This window comes from Terrapene carolina, unplaced genomic scaffold (genome assembly GCF_002925995.2).
Source record: "Terrapene carolina triunguis isolate 2854851 unplaced genomic scaffold, T_m_triunguis-2.0 Scaffold38, whole genome shotgun sequence".
NCBI lineage: Eukaryota > Metazoa > Chordata > Testudines > Emydidae > Terrapene > Terrapene triunguis.
The window spans coordinates 7,518,915-7,538,440 of NW_020664389.1; the positions used below are offsets into that span (position 1 = coordinate 7,518,915).

The 19,526-nt window shown below is 39.2% G+C and overlaps 1 protein-coding gene across 1 annotated transcript in view; it reads left to right on the forward strand.

Moving 5' to 3' along the window:
• Positions 1 to 19,526, forward strand: part of ROBO2 (roundabout guidance receptor 2) — a 632,658-nt gene that overhangs the window by 607,233 nt on the left and 5,899 nt on the right. Inside the window, exons 25-26 of the mRNA XM_029911756.1 lie at positions 4,889 to 5,071; positions 9,655 to 9,825. Coding sequence (XP_029767616.1) covers positions 4,889 to 5,071; positions 9,655 to 9,825 — 354 coding nt within the window. The remainder of the gene's footprint in view (positions 1 to 4,888; positions 5,072 to 9,654; positions 9,826 to 19,526) is intronic.

The following is a 19,526-nucleotide window of genomic DNA, read 5'->3' on the forward strand; positions in this document are numbered from 1 at the left end:
TATTCAGCACTTCCCATGATTTTCTGTTACCCAGCATAGCCATAGCCTCCCACTGTTGCATGATACCTCACTAAAGTCAATGATCATGCTTTGTATTAATAAATAAATGTAAAGGGCCAGATGTGCTCCTAGGAGTGTAAAGGGCTGCTCCTGCACAATGTAGGCAATGAGAGTTTTGCCATTCACTTTAGTGGAAGCAGGATCAGGCTCATAGAATTAGATCCTGCAAAAGGACACTCTGGCCCTGATCAAGCAAAGTACTTAAGCATGAACTTAACTTGAAGCATGTGGATAATCCCCATGTTTAAAGATAAGCATGTGCTTAAGGTGGGGAAGCACTTAAGCACTTACTTAAGTTCTGTTGGCTTCAATGCTTAAAGTTAAGCATGTGCTTATAAGTGCTTTACTGAATAGGGATTCTTTGCTAGATCAGTGCATAAGGGCCAGTGCTTAAAGGTATTTAGGCACCAAAATATGTAGATAGGTGCCTAGCCAAATTTTCTAAAGGGCCAATGGGAATTCGGCACCTGGGCCCTTTGGAAAATCCCAATAGGCACCTATCTGCATCTTTAGGCACCTAAATGCCTTTGTAAAGCTAGGTCTAAGTGCTTTGCCACATTGGGGCCAGAGTGCTCAGCACGTTGAAGGATCAAGCCTTAAATCGATACGCCTGGATTAGTACTAGTCAATAGCTAAGAGCTTGTTTTGAAGGCATCTGGACCAACGGGCAGCTTTCTATGAAAAGAGAGGTTGGTTGTGTTTCACAGGCAGGATAGACTTAAAAACAGTACAGAGATGTACTGAAAGATTCAGTTTGCACAAAGAAGTAGCTTTTTCATTGCCTGTAAAATGTCAGGAAATAATAAAATCAGTAGCAAGCAATCTACTAGCAATTCTATCCTCCTAACCTTTCTGTAAGAACAAAACAACTTCCTGTGTGCCTTAGCACCCAAAAATGTTTTATGGAGCAAGAAAACAGAGTTCAAATTTTCAGATAGTTGATTTTGTTTTGCATAATGCATTTACTGCTGCTGTCTGCAAGAGTAAAATTTACAGTTGCCAGAAAACATAAAAACTCCGATGTACACAGAGTAAGTTGCTGCATGTAAAGGAGGGAAACCTACTAAAAACCCGTTTGGAAAATGCCCGTTGATCTGAGAGGGACACCAGTACCTTTTATTCTACCTTTATTCAGATAACAATTGTTTATCTGGTTTGGGAAACAGTGCCAGTGGGCACCATTAAAAAGCAGTCATCATTTACTAAGCGTGTTAGATTAACCCAGCTGAATTATGGCCTAAGGGTGTTTGTACAACAAAACAAGGTTCAGTCTTTAGTGGTGAGGGTCCACACATTTGTAAGATAAACAAAGGAACATTTTTATTTTTACAGATTGTGGTGAAAAAAAAATTGTTTAAGCAGTTGGCCAGAATAGCTCAGGAGATTGGTAGTAATATCTGGATATTTTCACCCCTAGTTCCCAGTTCAATTATATCCCAAGTCAGTGGATACCAAAAACTCCCTACAATTTGATAACAGTTTGCTGATCTATGTGAAATGAGCTGCGAATCTCAGTTCAGCTACCAAAGTACAGGAAGCCATAATACCAAAAACTTCATCAGTAGTTGGCAACCAGGTTGACAGATTCAGCAACTAAAGATCAGATCAGCAAGAGGATTGAGCTACCCTTTCACTTCTAGAGATGGTGCTTCCACAACACAGCTGAAGTATGACAGATTAAGGGAAAGAGGTATGTGCGTGCATGTGTGTTTAGGAGCGCACTGCTACTCACCATGCTACAACTTGTTCTGTACTTAAAAGTGAGACTTCAGTCTCCAGGGCTTTCCAACACTTTCAGAAAAAATACATGTGAAAAATAGGTACTCTTGTAATAATAGTTTGGCAATAATTAAAGTCTAGGTATTGCTAAGTAAACCTGGTCTGTGTGCATGTGTAGTTTGTGTATGCATGTGTAGTACATACTGTATAACAACTGCTTCAGAAAATTGCATGACTGGTATGCAAGTAGATGGAATGCTGTATGCAAATGGAAAGTATGTTTTCATTTTCTTCCTTAAAACATACTTAGACTTATTCCTTTTGTTCCATTTACATTGTTAAAATCGTAGGCCCCAATTCAGCAAGGTAACTAAGCAGATGCTGAACTTTAAGATCATAGGAAGCAATTTTTTTAAAGTGTCTTCACCTATAGCATCTCATTTTCTTTTGTCCTTTTCATTGTTTTTATAGCTGTTTATGTCATTGTTTTTCATATTTCATATCAATACCTATTGCCAAGCTACTGCTCTCCTTTCTGTATGATGTTCTGTGACCCCTTGATTGTTGTTTAAGAAATTGTCCTCTTTAAGGAGGTTCAGTTTCAGCCTTCTCTTGCTGTTATCTTAGGGTACGACTGTACTTACCCGTTGGTTCGGCGGCAAGCAATCGAACTTCTGGGTTCAATTTATCGCGTCTTGTCTGGACGCGATAAATCGAACCCAGAAATGCTCGCCGTCGACTCCGGTACTTCTGCTCAGCGAGAGGAGTACGCGGAGTCGACGGGGGAGCCTGCCTGCCGCGTCTGGACCGCGGTAAGTTCGAACTAAGGTACGTCGACGTCAGCTACGTTATTCACTTAGCTGAAGTTGCGTATCTTAGTTCGAATTGGGGGGTTAGTGTAGACCAGCCCTTAGATTCCTTACATCTGTCTGTGTCAAGTGGAGTCTATTTGGAAAGTAATAATTTTGTGTGTGCTCTTGGCCAGCAGAATCAAACTCTGTCACTTTCTGTTGCGCTTAACACACCTTCTGCCTGTCAGACCTCCATAGACCTCTTCAGTTTCTGTTCTTGTATCTTTGGAGTGCATGAACCTGTGTTATTACAGCCTGTCACTTTGCTGATGTTAAAAGATTTGGTCACTGCAGCAAAGTAATCCATTGTTTTCAAAAAGTTAGTGGCACAGAAACTTCTCCCTCTTCCTCTTTTTTTGTAGTACAGTATGTCTGTGGCTTTCAACCTTCCCAGACTACTGTGCCCCTTTCAGGAGTCTGATTTGTCTTGTGTACCCTCAAGTTACACCTCAGTTAACATCTACTTGCTTACAAAATCAGACCTAAAAATACAAGAATGTCACAGCACGCTATTACTGAAAAATTGCTGACTTTCTCATTTTTACCATATAATTATAAAATAAATCAATTGAAATATAAATATTGTATACATTTCAGTGTATAGTATATAGAGCACTATAAACACGTCATTGTTTGTATGAAATTTTAGTTTGTCCTGACTTCACTAGTGTTTTCTATGTAGCCTATTGTAAAACCAGGCAAATATCTAGATGAGTTGATGTACCCCTGGAAGACCTCTGTGTACCCCCAAGACTATGCGTATCCCTGGTTGAAAACCACTGGTGTATGTTATTGATTGAATTCCTGATTTCAATTATATTTTTCCTTTACTTTTTCCAGATAGCTTTTAATAATCTACAATACCACAAATATCTATCCTAGCAACTTGGGCCTAATAAGCAATCCATAATTTAAAGGTTTTCTTTTAGACATTAGGCTTTAAATAACTCCCTTGTACATGTAATGAAAAAGAGGATTTGCAGGTCAGGTATTAAAATTTCACTACAACATTTGTACATCATCACTAAGTGTATAGTAAATCTAAGGGATGATTTATCCCTCGACATGTATCCATGCATATCTTGAAAAAATCAGCATTTCTGCTGCTGCACATGTGCTCACTTGCTTATTTTGCAATGTATGCAGTGATGTAGGCCACAGTGTGATTTTGAGTATCTCAGTTTTTGGAAATCTGAGACATGTTGGGACTGATTTTCAAAAGTACACACCATTTATAACCCCAGTTGAAGTCAATGGGTAATTTGGGTGTCCAGCAACTTTAAAAATCCCAAACTCAGTGATAACTTTTGAAAATATAGTACATACTATACTGTACATTGTATATCAAAACCATGCTTCAGATACTAAAAAGTACAGATAACTGGGGGGCCAAAAGGATGTATCCTTCCATCAGTATTAAGTATTATACTTATGTTTGTTCTCTTTCTCTCTCTCAAGCGATTTGATCCGTTCTATTTCTGAATATGTTTTTGTCACTGTAGTTGCACTTTTTTCTTACAATAGTGGTAACCCATGAGCAGGGCAGGAAGGCAGCATTTGAATGTGTAAGTGACTCAATATTAAATTCAGAATTTAGTCACATATTTCCTGCAAATCTATTCCCAACAAAACTTTAAGTCCGAAACTCTTTGAATTTGCTCAAGGAATTACAATGAACTGCAGAATGTACGTGTTACTCTCTAATTTTGACTTAAAGATCACATAACGATGTTAAGGCCTCAATTAAAGAAAGCATTTACATAGTTCCTTAACTCCATCTCTGTTCAGGACAATATGTAAGCATGCGTTCAATGTTCAATTTAAATAAGTTCATTGAGACTTATGCATGTTCATGGTCTCCTAAATTAAGGCCTTACATTGTAAATGTCAGGCTATGTACTACTTTACAACATATGGAGTCAGATCATGTGGCAATAGATTTCCTTTACATTGCTGTAAATTTGTAGTAAACACATAGACTTTGGTGGAGTTTACACAGAATTTTCATAAGTATAGATGATACCAGAATTTGGCCCATTTTGTACATATGGTCAAATGATCAAGGGACAACCTATGAATGTAATTACATCTACTCCTGAAAGATTCCTTGTACACAGATACTGCTTTGATGCCAGACTCTCCCAGATAAACTTGTTTTCTTGATGAGAGAAAATAAACTTGATGGGCCTTTGAGCTTTAGATAAACAGATACGATATTAAATGTATACAACTCACTAGACCCCTACATTTGTTTTTAGGTTCAATGGTAAATGGATGGGGTTCTGCGTCTGATGAGGACCGTAACTTTTCTAGTCATAGATCTAGTGTAGGTAGCTCCTCAGATGACTCGATCTTTACCAGCGGCAGTTTTGCACAAGCACTGGTTGCAGCAGCAGATAAAGCTGGGTTTAGGCTGGATGGAACCAGCCTGACAAGAACAGGTTTGTAGACTCAAAGTTGATGCTTTCTGCATGGTCTCTTCCTTTTCTTTCTCTTCTTCTTTTCAGAGAACTTAAGTCTCACTCAGAATTTATTTAACCTGCATGGAATAAGGAGGTTGGACAGTTTTTTTCTGCATAGCTTTAATCAAAACCTTCCACTGTGTTTTAATTTTAGTACTCCGAAGCAATGAATAGCACAAGCTTTTAATCACCAGCTTCAGTCTGCTATTTCCCTTTACTCTGACTCCACTATGGATTTACTGACATGTGCTCCCTTTTATATTACAGCAAAGAGACTACTAATTTTGCCATGCAATTTTTGATGATTTATTTTTTGCAAAATCTTCTCACAATCAATAATATTTCTAGTGATGAAGAGCACACTTAGTCATTACCTCCATTACTGCTGTTCTAGTGCATCTCTTTTGCACAATGTGTTTTCTGGGAAGGCTCTCTAAGCATGGGATGAGCTGGTGTAAGTTTATCACTAACAGCCTTATTAATCAGTTGCTTTAATGGCACTTATTGGAATAACTTATTATATTTGGATTTCAGGATATTAATTAAAAATATATCAACTGCATCTACAAGTTAAATGTAAGAGTGGCAAAATCAGTATTGCTTTTGAAAACAACACACTCTTTCCTTCTGAAACAAATGAGTAAATATAATTTACTTTATGTAATTTATAATTCACAAGCCTCTTATGTGTCATGTTTCACGTGTTCATTTCTAGCAAAAAAAAAAAAGAGATAAGTAAAATGTAATAAAATGTTCTGGACACAGCAAGAATTGATTTGTGTATCCTGACTTTTATCAAAACTGCAAAACAACCTTTGCTGTTTAATTAAACTGACATAAACTAATAGCACAATATTAATTAGGGAACTTTTTTTTTGTAACACACTCATTTCACATTTCTGCCTGCAAGTACCACTCTGTTCCCATTAACTTTGGAACTTTTAGTACTATTCTCATATAAAGTTTGCCCTTTAGTACATTATTTGCATTTAGGAAAGTTGCCCATAAACATAGAGGCTGATCCTGCAGTCTTTATGCATGCAAAATTACCTCAGTGACTAGATGGCAAATGCTATACCTTAGAAATGGAGAAAAGGTTTTTGGCACTCACCCAAGCCACTCACAAAGACAGAGGGTAAAAAATCCTGGCTCCATTGGCATCAATGGGAGTTTTGCCATTGACTTCAGGGGAGCCGGGATTTCACCCCGACTCTTTAGTTAAATTCATCAATCTTTAAAACCAGTTATTTCACTTTTAAAAACAGACAAAGCTCTCCAATTGCTCCCCTGCAGTAGTGAAACATTGATTTGTTCAGTCTGTCTTTTCATAGGGAAATAAATAGACTGCCTGCCTTCAGACGTGCCATAATTTGGGGAGAATTTGGCCAAAATATCATTTAACACTGATTATTTTGCTTGAAGAGACTCTTTGAAAAGCCTTGTGTGAGAACATCGAAACTTTTGCACCCTTTCTAGTTTTTGTGCGCTCTCACTGGGACTTATTCAAAGTCCATTGAAGTCAATGTTGATTTAATGTTGTGTGGATCAGGCCCATTAAGAGGTACAGGCCCTCTTCCCCTCCACACACACAAACTTTAAAATGTATTATTTTGTAGCATATCCATGCAAGAAAGGTGCATCTTTCTGGTCAAGTATTGGGAGTGTTCAGCTCGAAAAACACCCAATTATTTGATGGTGGTGTTATGGTTTATCAAGCGATTGATGTGCATTTTTTAAAATTGCATGCTAACATATTACCTATTTGATGAACCATTACAGTTTAGAACATGCCAAAGTATCCCTTGTCATCATAGGACCATTAATACGCATATTACCTGATGCACAATAATGACTCTTCACAGGGCATTTCTCTAGCTGAGAAGAGGCAATATTCTTTATGATTGTCATTCAGGGATGGTATCTCAAGGCCTGATTCTCCACTACCTTATACCCTGTGTAGTCATTAACACCATCACTGGTGCGATTGGAGCCTTCTGATTTGGTAGCATCTTACACTCACTTTTCATGGGTGCCTGTGACTATGCAGGGGACAAGACATTGGTGAATCGGGACCAAAGTATCTCTCCTTCATGACACAGTCATTCAGGTTTCCATGTGCCACTGTGCTAATTGTCATATAGCTCAATGATTTGGAGTATTTTTTTCTTTTCATTTTTATAACACCCTATAACGGGACGATTATATCACCAATACAGACAGTCTGGCACAACTGAGCAGATTTTACTAAAGAGACAAGAATAACAGATATGCTACAAGTCAGATCTGAAGTGCACTGAAAGAATTGTGCTGGGAAGCTTGCACATCACCTGCCTGCCCTATGTATGACTCAAGTCAGTACTATTGTTAGCCCCTCTCTTTCATAGGTACTTAAGTCAATCACAAACATGTCATATATTTTTTCCAAAGCCTGCATGCTGAATTAAGGGTTAGACTTATACGCATGAAAGCAAGAGAATTCACTTAAAGATGAAATTTCATCCTAGATTCAGGGCTTGTCTACAAGGTGCTTTAGTCTGCACCAAATTTTAGTCCTCACTAGCATCTCATGCACTGACTGACCAGTCGGGACCATACTGGTGTGCACTAAAAGTTCCCCAAGTGCTCATTAATGTAGTCCCGTTTCAAACAGTGCTACATTAACGCGCACTAGGAAACTTTTACTTTAATCTCCTCTGGTGCAGATTAAAGTTCCACGGAGGAGGTTATTTTTACACTCCATGGTGTCTACGTGCTGGCGGGGTTTATTTTTACAAAACATCTGTGCTGCAATATGGAGTGACTTAATGATGGGATTTCAGACTCATCTCTGAATTTCTTTTCCTTACAATTTTTAAATCAAATCCTCACTATTTTGGCATGTATTTGTTTCTGGTTGAATCTATAACTAGGAAAAATAAGAAATCAAATGCTGAAAAAGCAATTCTTGCATGTACGAATTACTAAAAATCAATCTTTGGGAGATTGTGGGAGAGATCTTGATTCCTTTGCACCACTCTGGCAGTGCAAAGGGCTGTAACACTCTACCAATTGGCAGATAAAGATTCCCTTGTCACGGAGGAAACCCCAGATGACAGAAAGCCAACATAGCTATCTCTAACCCTAAAAGACCCCTCCAGAATAGGGTATGTGCTAGGGCATGTCTAAAAGAAGGGGGTGTATTTAGAACACTACTGTACTCCAGTGACCCCCTGCAAGCATACTGGCTCTTTGAGGGATTTTAACAGCCAGTTTAGGTTAGAGCAGCCCACAGTCTTCTCTAAGTTCTTCACCAGACACCAAAACCACTCCCAAGCAGCCTGGGGAGCACAAAGATGTCATACAGCCATCTTATCTCTCCTATCAAGTCCTGTGCAGTTTGGCTTAAGCATTGGTCCTTCTGGGTTTAAAAGAAAAACAAGATGTTTGGTTGCCTTAACACATTCAACTCTGGATACAATTAAAGAAAATCAGAATAACCACCAGTTCAAAACAAAGTACAATGTTAAAATTCCTAAGGTACTTGTTACAGATGTCAAACAAATGAAACAAGAATAAAACATTCTGAAAAGATTCCAAAGGGCTCATCCAATCTTAATAGAAAATAAGCTAATGTATTCAAAAGACTTTGGAGAATTTGATTGAATTAATATATACATGTAAAAATAGAAATGAAAAAAGCAACTGAATTGTCATCAAACAAGCCCTGCTGTGATACTTTTGAATGCCCCATTAGAATAGAGTCAAGCAGAGGAGGGGTGTTTTTTTAGAGGAAGTGTTTTCAGTGTAAACAGAACTCTGAGTAATCAATTCAGTTAGCCAACATATGTCCAGGATAAGTTTTTACATACACGTGCATACTCACAAAATAATAAATAAAATAATGGGGAAATCTTTACAAAAATAAATGTTCTTGCTCTTTGTTTGGGTCCATAGATCTACAGGCATGAGTTAGTATATATTTTGTAAAATCAGCTACATTAGTGTCATTGGCGTTACACCACATATACAGTACACTGGAGTCACAAAGATAAGAATCTGACCCAGTATATGTTTGCTATACACAGAGAAAGAGATGGTATATGGTGAATAAATGTTATACAATTGCAAAACTATTTTATCCCCCTGCAAGTGTAAGAAATTATTCTGAACACATATGTTTAGTATAAAAAGTAGATATGAGTTAAACAACATATAATAGTTTTACCATAATGGTTTTAGTTAAATATAATGCTGAGTTTCCCACTTGGCTTATTGTGGAATATTTTTAAATGATTGTCATCAGCGGATATTTCAGCAGGGCACTTACTTTATCGTCATCATCATCATTAATAACATTAGTATTACCAGAGAGCCTAGGAACTCTAGTCATAGACAATGACCCCACTGTGCTAGGTGCTGTACAAACACAGAACAAAAAGATGATCCCCGCCCCAAAGGGCTGACAATTTTCACATGAGCGCTGAAAGGAAAGATATGCAGTACTTCAGATCAGACACATGAGAGCACAGCCTGCTTCATTGCAATAATGTTTTCCATTTTGATTTCCTTTTTTTTCCCTCTAGGCAAAGCATACCCTTCCTCTCAGCGACCTCGGCCAAGCAGCCCATTTTCAACTGACAGTAACACCAGTGCAGCCCTGAATCAGAGTCAGAGGCCTAGGCCTACTAAAAAACACAAGGGGGGTAGATTGGACCAACCCCCATTGCCTCATCGCAGGGAGGGAATGACAGACGGTAAGTTCTTTGGTTTGAAGTCAGCTCCGTAGTAATACTGATATGTTGCATGCATGCAGGACTGAAAAAAATGTAGAGTGTTCCCTTAAAGCATGTGTGCTCCAATGAGCTATTTGTTCCACGATGTAAGCTCTCTAAGTTGTCAAGTGAATAATGTTGAAATGAGAGCTGTGCAAAACTTGGTTGATTCATCATTGAGCAAGACTTCAAGCAAACCTTTCTTTGGTTCGTCTATGGATGGGTTAACTCCTCTCAGGTTTTCAGAAATTTCATTGCAAGTCACATCTAAAACGACTGAATTTCATCTGGTTTCACTCCAAAACCATGACTTTAGCCAATGCATGGAGGTAACAATATTCAAATGAATTTCCCAAAAACAAATTCAAAGTGTGCCATGCTATGTTCCTCTTTGCTCCTGCTTTTTGTGCCACCCATACAAAAGGTCCATATTAACCCATAACATGCTTTCCTTGCCTACCTATCCCACTGCTTGGTAATGCTATCCCATTCCTGAATTCCACTCACCTCCACGCCCTAGTGGCTCTGTCTTTCTCTTCAATTCTCTGACACCCCTGTTTCTCTCTAATCCCCTCTTCCAAACTGCAAATCCCTGGTGGATCTGTTCCTTCTAATCATCTGAACAGCCACCTCTCCTGTTATTCCTACCTCACTTACACTTGTGATTAGCAAAAGAAGCAACCACCATCTGCTACTCCTGTGTGTGGCTGTCTTACCACTTTTGCTGCTCTCATAGCTGGCTACGGTAAACGCTGAAGGATTTGGAGAGGGCAGCGGGCAAACAATCAGCTTTAAAAGAGCCATCAGCCATTTTCACCACTCCTGTAATGAGGGTGGGGATGTGGATGCTCTCCTCATTGTTCTGGTCAACCCTTCAGTGCACCCTGATGCTTTGCAGCTGCCCTCTCTTCCAAACAGGCAAATCAGAAACGGAAAGAAGGACATCCCCTGGGGCTGCATTTTTCCCTACTTCAGTTGGTACCATAGGATCCTCTGAACTTTGTGATCCCTCAAACAATGCTTGGGTGGGATTTATGCCTGTGAGTCTGTGTTCACTCAGAAATGAGTCTCTTGCTCTTTCTAATGGTTAGTGAGCCTTGACAAATCTTCCAGCAAATGCAGAAGTCAGGTGGTGTGTGGTGTCAGGTTCTGTTATGAACATTTCTCGGCGCTCTAAATTCATTAGTAAACTCTTCCATTACTTATTTATTTAATAAACTTATAAATTGCAGAGCACTGCAAGCTACATATTTTAACTATACTATACCCTCCTGGCTGATTTTAAATTTACATCTTTAGTGGAACATAATGCTTGTCAAATCCATAGAAGAAGAATCAGAGAGGAAGTACGTCTAGTGACTAAAGCAGTGGAGCTGGAGTTAGCACTTCAGTTACTTCCTCATCTTTGCCACTGACTTGCCCAGTCTTTGCCTCTGCTCACCTTTGCCTATGCCACTGTAAGGAGGATACTCACACTCTGATTGCAAAGAACAGCTCATAGACTGCAGCTTCATAATAATCACTCCTGGGAAAACAATGAATGGCCAGATCTTGCAGAAAGGGGTGCCTGTAGCCTACCTTCCAACCATATGCTGTGCCTTCCTCCAGTTGATGACAGCCCAAGAGTCTGTTTGACTTGGCCATGCAAGGCAGCCAGCACTTTACACTCATAAGGAGGGCTAGACTAAGCCCAAGCCAACCCTCCATCTCTGCTTGGGGTTTGTGCTAAAGCATCTGAATCCCAGTCCCTCAATTAGGCAATCAGAAGACAAGGCCTTCACCCCCACCACCCGCCATTTCAATTATAAATTGGCTTGCAAATTTATGATCCAGCCATTAGATATTGCTAGTGGTGGCTGGCTGGCATCAGTACCTGACATCAGAAAGATGAATCCCATTGGGATGGAACAACTAAGATACTAGACAATACCATCATGTACCAGGGTCTCCCCTCTGAAATCCCCTCATTTCTTGGTTTACAATTTTCTTGGAGCGATTGACCTTAGGAAACGAGTTGACTCCCCTCCATGTGTGCTATGGAGATGCATCTAACCATACTAGCATGGCCATAGGGAAGTGGGATTGTAAATCCATCCAGTCGCTCTTATCCTTTGCTGGTAGCCCAAATCCCAACCTGTTGACTGATCACTATGTGGTGATTTTATATTATGTGGGGTGCTGCCACCACCACTGATTTACACACAGAACAGAGTGTGTGGGCGGGAGAGATTAGCCTGCTGTGAAATGGGAACGGGCTCATCATGGTTCCAGATGCAGTGAGATCTTTATATAGGCTCAGGGAAGACAGCAGAGTGTGTCTGGTGAGCTTAACTAAGGCTAAAGTTAGGGGGGAGGGATAATTAATGCTGCAGACACAGGAAAAGAAGTGAGGCAAAAGGGTACCACTAATGCAAAACTTCTTTTAGAAAAGGGAGGAAAGGGTGTTGCTTTCCCAGCCAATCCTGAGACAGAGAGCAAGCAATTAGACAGCTCAACACTAAATCCGACCATGACTGGCTAGTAGGGCCATCAGTGCTTACAGTCCTCCCCTGCCAGCCTTTGTACAACATGGGCTCCACAACCCTCGATTCAGGGTGGGACCAGCCTAGATAGATTCTCTAAGACAGACCTACCCTACTTCCAAAAAAGTGTGAGACTGCCTTCAAAAATAACTTGTTTAACTTGCTGATATCATCCAAGCATTTCAAAGTCCTTTAGAAACATCAATATTCACATCACTGCTGTGCAGTAGGCAACGATATCCATTTTACAGATGGAATTGCAGGAAAGGTGAGGATGAGTGATTTCCCAAGGTCACAGAGGAAATCTGCTGCAGGTCCAGGAGTTGTGTCCAGATCTCCTGATTCCCAAGCTGTACCTTAACAACAAGGCTTTCTTCCTCTCCAGTGTTTGATTAATGAAAGTTTGCTAAGTGCATTGGGATAGTCAGATGAAAGGCACTGTATACAGTAAAATATTAATACTGAAACAATTTTTGAATTTAATGTTCTTTTTCTGTGCTACTGTCTGTTGCAGATTTAAAACTTACACATCTGTTGCTCCCTATTATTTTATTTTATTTTATTTTGTTCATGTGAAATTGTAATAGTTCTGTGTTAGAGAATCAGATTCCATATTACAGACTGCCTTTACTGAATTCCATGGACGTTCAAATAGAGGTTGTAAGTTACAACTTCAATAATCTGAATTTCAAATTGCATAAGCAGATGCCAGTGTCGTGGTTCTGTAAGGTAACTGGTTATGATTGCAGTAAAATCAATTATAAGGAATGCCATTTTGGAAGCCAACACTATAAAGCAATTTTAACATTGGCAGGCTCCCATACCCCTCCCGTCGTCCACCTACAATAACTCAAACACAGTCGTTGGCATGGAAGGTCATATTTATATTCATAACTAAAAAAAATCAAATAAATTAGCACTGAACATAAAGTATACACCAAGCCCACTGACAGATTATTATAATATTGTGCTAGCCAGAAGAGAGAGATCTCAATCTGGGGGTTGGCACCTCATTCAAGAACAAAGGTACAGTGCTGCTACCAGATATAATTCTCCTGTCCCATACACTGACCTGTTGTCCGAAATAACCAGCATTTTCTCATTTAACTATGCAAGACAGAAGTGCTGACTGGGAAGATGTTTCATCAACTTTGGAGAAAACACTGCCCCACACATAGGAAATGCAAGTATCACCTCTACTATCAAGGACATGAAAATGAGGAATCATACCCCATATAAAACTGAAACACTGCCATCCTTTTAAAATAAATCTGTTGACCAAGATCTCCTCATCAATATGTAAAAATTGCTTCAGTCCCTTCATAGCTACAACCCTGAGACTCCACTGCAGGTTCCAAAAGCAGAGGAATACTCCATACTATCCACTGTTCCTGGTCAAGTTCCATTTAAAAGTTTTCAAATGCTATAATTTCTGAAGGGTAAAAAACAAAAGGATAGAGCTTCAGCTGGTATAAACACTGCATAACTCCACTGGGCTACACAATCTGAGGATCTCTCCCAACATATCTGTAAAATTTTCCCAATACAATTAGTTGAACCATAATATAGTACATAACAATGATGAGCTACAGGCTGTTCCTCATACACTATAGATAGGCAGCATGGGCAGCTTCTCAGGGGAATGTCAGAGACACCTCAATTTTTTTTCAATTCCTCACAATCTGAGTTTGAGGCATAAAGAGCCACGGCCTCTTGTTTTCCCATTGTATAACTTCAGTCAAAATTTCACTTTTTTGAGCTATAATTTTCCAACTTTGATCACTGTCTCAGGATTCTATATAGTGAGAAAAGTATGCTTATCTAGTTCAAAAAAGAACTAGATAACTCCATGAAGGATAGGTCCACCAATGGCTATAAGCCAGGATGGACAGGGATGGTGTCCCTAACCTCTGACCTCTGTTTGCCAGAAGCTGGGAATGGGTGACAGGGGATGGATCACTTGGTGATTATCTGTTCTGTTCATTCCCTCTGGAGCACCTGACATTGGCCACTGTCGGAAGACAGGATACTGGGCTAGATGGACCTTTGGTCTGACCCAGTATGGCTGCTGTTATGTGCTTATGCTTTTGTCATCACAAACATACTTTGAAACCTCTTTTTTTGAACAGTACTACCACTTTAGTGGTTTAGTTTATAAACTTTGAAATGTAGCATACAAGTTATTCTGAACATCATGTGACTTTCATGTTCAGTTGAACATTTGTTTTGATGGGTAAACTATATGTTCTTTAAACTTATGAAGTCGCTGAAATTTTTCCAAAATAGCAAGTTTTGACTGAACTTTTTTTCTGAAAAAGTGAGATTTATTTTTTTTTGCAAAAAATATTCCTCTTATTAAATAGCTCTGTTTAAAATATATTTTGAACACTTATAATAATATATTGTCAGTGGTGACATATTTTTAAAATAACTTGATCTTTGAAATTTGGTGGGATTTGATTGAATTTTACTTTTAGATTTTGAGTTCATTCAAAACTGAAACTGAAAGTGAAACTCAAGGATGGGGGCAGAGAAGTATGTCCCAAACAGACTGAAACAGAAGAAACTGAATCAAATAAAATGGATTAATTTTTCACAACTTGACAAAATTCCTTGACTGTTGCTGAATGAGGCAAATACAGTAGTATACATCATGTATACATCAAGGAACACAAATTGTAGCTCATATTCTGTTGATTTCATAGAAGACGTTAGTAGCACAATTGCTGGAGGTAGAGGCTAGTAGTGAGGGTAAATAAACTGCATTTCTGACTAACATGAATTTCCTTTTTTTAAAAAGTCATAATAAGTGACTCAGATCCTTTTATTAGGGGAAATTTTTTTCTCTGCGCTTTCAAACAAAACATGTTTCAATTAAATATTAGCTTGTTCTAAATCTTATTCACATTTTTTAGATCTTCCACCACCACCAGATCCGCCCCCTGGTCAGGGTTTAAGGCAGCAAATAGGCCCTGGCCAGCGCGGAGGCTCGGCAGAGAGAAAAGGAAGCTCTCTTGAGAGGCAGCATACTTCCAACATAGATGAAACAAAGAGCTCATTGGATCGTCAAGCTAGAACATCATTAGAGTGGCAGCGACAAACCCAGGAATGGATAAGCTCCACAGAACGTCAAGAAGATTTCAGGAAAGCCCAACATAAACAAGCATTTGGATCAGGTGTGTGTGCTGCACAAGTCAAAGAAGTGTAGACAGATTCTTGAAACATTTCCAGTAGAGGTTTATAACTCACTAGAATATAAGATCACCTTAAACCAATAGTCCCCAGCATTGCCAAGACTTATATTAGAAGAATAAATACATTCCCCCCCTAAGCCAGTGCATACATTACACTATTTAGGGAATTAATAATATTGTCAAACGTAGCAGGAAAAAAACAAAATCTGAACTCTATTCGTGGTGGGCAAGGCAAGAGGAACAGCCTTTTAACTATTCCCCTTTATAAAATGTATTTAATTGTACATGTAAGGCCACATATACCAGTATCTTCAACCAGCAACTGAACTGGCACTAGCTGTTTCGCATGCCTACAGAGGGCTGACCCTCCTTAGCCGAAGCCGTTTTTTCCCAGCTATATTTATAGCATCCTTTCCTCTCTACTCAAGTATATGACAAAATAACCTTCCTCAGTAAGGCTTCAATTGATGACAGTTTAGACTTTAACTGGGAACTTGTCTTTGCTGATTACTGAGCTTGACTTCTAAATGGATCCCAGGCCTGTAAAGACATGTACAGGAGGTGAGATTGGACTGGAGATTCAGCTCTACAACATTCACAGATTCCTTCAGTTTAGCCACTCACAGCTTCTGTTTCCGGACACCTAACTATTTTCCGTAGCCTTCGTCTCACATCTTAGTCCAGTGCTGATAAAATAGAATGATGCAAGGGGACAATTGCACAAGGAACATACAGCATAGAAGCAAGGCATATACAGTTCTTTTTTCTAGGGCCATGCTGAACCCTCATGCATGTATTAAACTTACACAATGACACTGGCAATAAGTATTTAAATCTAATTCTCATAGCTAATCTCATATCTGTAAAAACAATGGTATAGGTAGGTGCACCTGTCCTGGAGCAAGGATTTCTGAATGGTCCTTCTCTGATACCTGTATGTTATCCTCCTTTATCTGCTTCTCAGGACAGCCTCAGAAGAAAAATGACTGGTCTCTTCAGTTCTAGACAAAAGCAAAAAAAATGTTAATGTTTGGTTACAGTTGCTACAATAAATACTATAACCCATATTTTAATAAATAACAGGAATATGCCATTAAAAACAAACCAAAACAATCCTTCAATAGTATGGACAAGTGAAAGGTCATTTATATGTCTGTTCTACCACCTTTGCAGTACAGATGTTTGTTTAAAAACAATATTAATATGTGAGATTTCACCTGGTACAGTCCAATAACAACCTTAACTCTGACCCACAAGACATACTTACAAACTTTTTCTACATATGCACCTCTAATATACTGTATGTATATCTGTTATGTGAAGCTATATTCAGGGAAGCTCCTCTGCTACCAAACTCAAAATTCCCCATCTCCATTTCTAGTAAGTGCGCAGGAAGGGCTGATGAGGATGTTAACTATTATGTAACTTAGGGGGGTCTACAGTTGTAAGGCTCTCATACCTCACACCTGAGTCAGAGCCAAAACCCATTGAGTACAAAGAACTGATTCCCACTGACTTCAGTGAGTGTTGAATCAGGCCCCTCAGGGGTTAGAGTGATTGCAGAGTTCCTGGCCTGTGAACCTTTACAGATCCAAGGCAGTTGGCTTTCCCTCATGCATACCTTAGGAGGTGCATTGGGAGCTGCTGCAGCCCTCGCCTTCAGTGTGGGACATACAGAACTCTGTCTTCAAACGCATTCCGTGATGTCCAGTAGTTGAATGCAAGGTGCTTCACTGAAGCTGTGCCAGCATTTTTCACTGTGTGTGTGTTTCTTTTCTACTCCAACTTCTTGTATTGAAGCATTCTTTCTCCATATTCTTTTCTCTATTAGGTTTAACGATGGATACTCCTGCATCATTTTTATAATGTTAATTATGAGTATATTTTTTTCTTGAAATCTGTCCTGAACTATTTTCCCAATTAATGATGAAGTTCACTGGGAATCCATTCACCAGATAACAGGGTTAGACACTTAACAAATATTTTCAAAAGAAGGCATTTTTCATTGTTGTTTTTCTGAAAAACTATTTGCTCAATTGCCTTGATATCATTCAAAACAATGACTATTGTTACTGAGTGTTAGCCTTAATATTTTGAAAGCATGACTTTTAGTTTGAAAGTGAGTAATCATAATCTGCTTTACAATAGAAATCTAATTGCAACCTGTTTGCAAACACTTGCATATAGCGATATATATCTATATATATCTATAGATATATATAGATATATCAGAAGAATAAAAAAAACATGCATAAGAAACCACAGTAGCTGCATCCTCCCTTCCATTCTTCCCTCATCCTACCTTCCCCATTTCATTGCTTTGACTCCGTGTATCATGTCTACATTTGGACCTGGGTCTTACACACACCTGCATCTGGGACAAATTGTGTTCCTGAGTAGTGTCATTGATTTGGTTCAGAAATGAAGTCAGTGGGAGTACTCACATGAGTAAAGTTGTGCACATGCATAAGTGTTTGCAGGATCAGAGCTTGAGATGTAAATTCTTCAGGGCAGAGGCCATACATACTTTACCTATGAAACACCAAGCCCACTTTGGGTACTGTATATATAAAACAATGAGGAGTTTGGCTGAGTACTGAATACATTATTCTTTTTTACATCGATTGACCTATGCAATGAAAATTTTGCACTGTTTGTCAGATCATTTATTCAATGAATAACAGTTACATTTGTTAACAAATATTTTAAAGTACTGTACTAGCTGTAATAATAACCCTAATTATGTACAAAGATATTATTATTCTTTCTATTGTAGGGTCCCACCTAGGACGTGGTCAAGCTGCCACTGATATCAAGGGCATAGACCCCATTGACTTCAATTGTGCAGAACTAAGCCCCTAATTTCATGTATTTTTCAAAAGAGCATGAGTAGTCTAGTACTGGAAACCATATTTTCACTGATGACTTTTGAGCATGCTCAGGATCACTGAGGGCTTGTCTATACTTACCGCGCTGGTTCGGCGGCAGGCAATCAAACTTCTGGGTTCGATTTATCGTGTCTTGTCTGGACGCGATAAATTGAAGCCAGAAGTGCTCGCCGTCGACTCCGGTAATCCTGCTCGGCGCAAGGAGTACGCGGAGTCGACGGGGGAGCCTGCCTGCCGCGTCTGGACCGCGGTAAGTTCCAACTAAGGTACGTCAACTTCAGCTACATTATTCACGTAGCTGAAGTTGCGTACCTTAGTTCGAATTGGGGGGTTAGTGTAGACCAGGCCTAAGTGTAGTAACAGCAGCAACATACCTAAATGTGATATGCTCAGCTACCCCAATAATAGGCACACTATGCAAATCAGATTAGAGTAGTTCTGAGAACAAGGAGAACATTGTGGTTGTCCAGCGCAGGTGGGTCATACAAACACCTGTCTGGACAAACAAACACCAGTTTTGTAGATGTAAATTAAGGCCTTGGTTCTGCAAAGAGAACCACATGGGCAGATACTGAAGTCTTTGCAGGATCAGGACCTAAGAAGCTGTTTTTCGGGTGGGGAAATGTCCTTCAGTGCTGTTTTGGGGATTTAGACAAATATCTTCCAAGTTCTAGAATGTTTGAAAAATCTGACTGTTATTTTATATTGTTATTGTTTATTTTATGAATTACACATTTCTCAGGCCACATCATAACAGCATATATTCTATTACATTATTGTAACAGTATAATAGGGCATGAGGGGTTTGGTGGTGGTTGTTTCTAAATATTTCATTTCACCCTTAAAAGTGCTAAAGAATGGACTATTCATCGAAACCTTAGTCTTCATCCCAAAACTGGGAAAACAAACCAGTTTATAGTATATTTCATTCTCCTAAACTTCTCCATTCTATACTCTAGAAATGTGTCCAGCTTCTGCTAAATTGATTTCCTCTACTTGTGTTTATTGCTGCCTTTGCAGGTTGCTGCATATTTCATCCAGCTGTTGGAATGAGTTTCCCTCTGATTCTATTGTTAGGG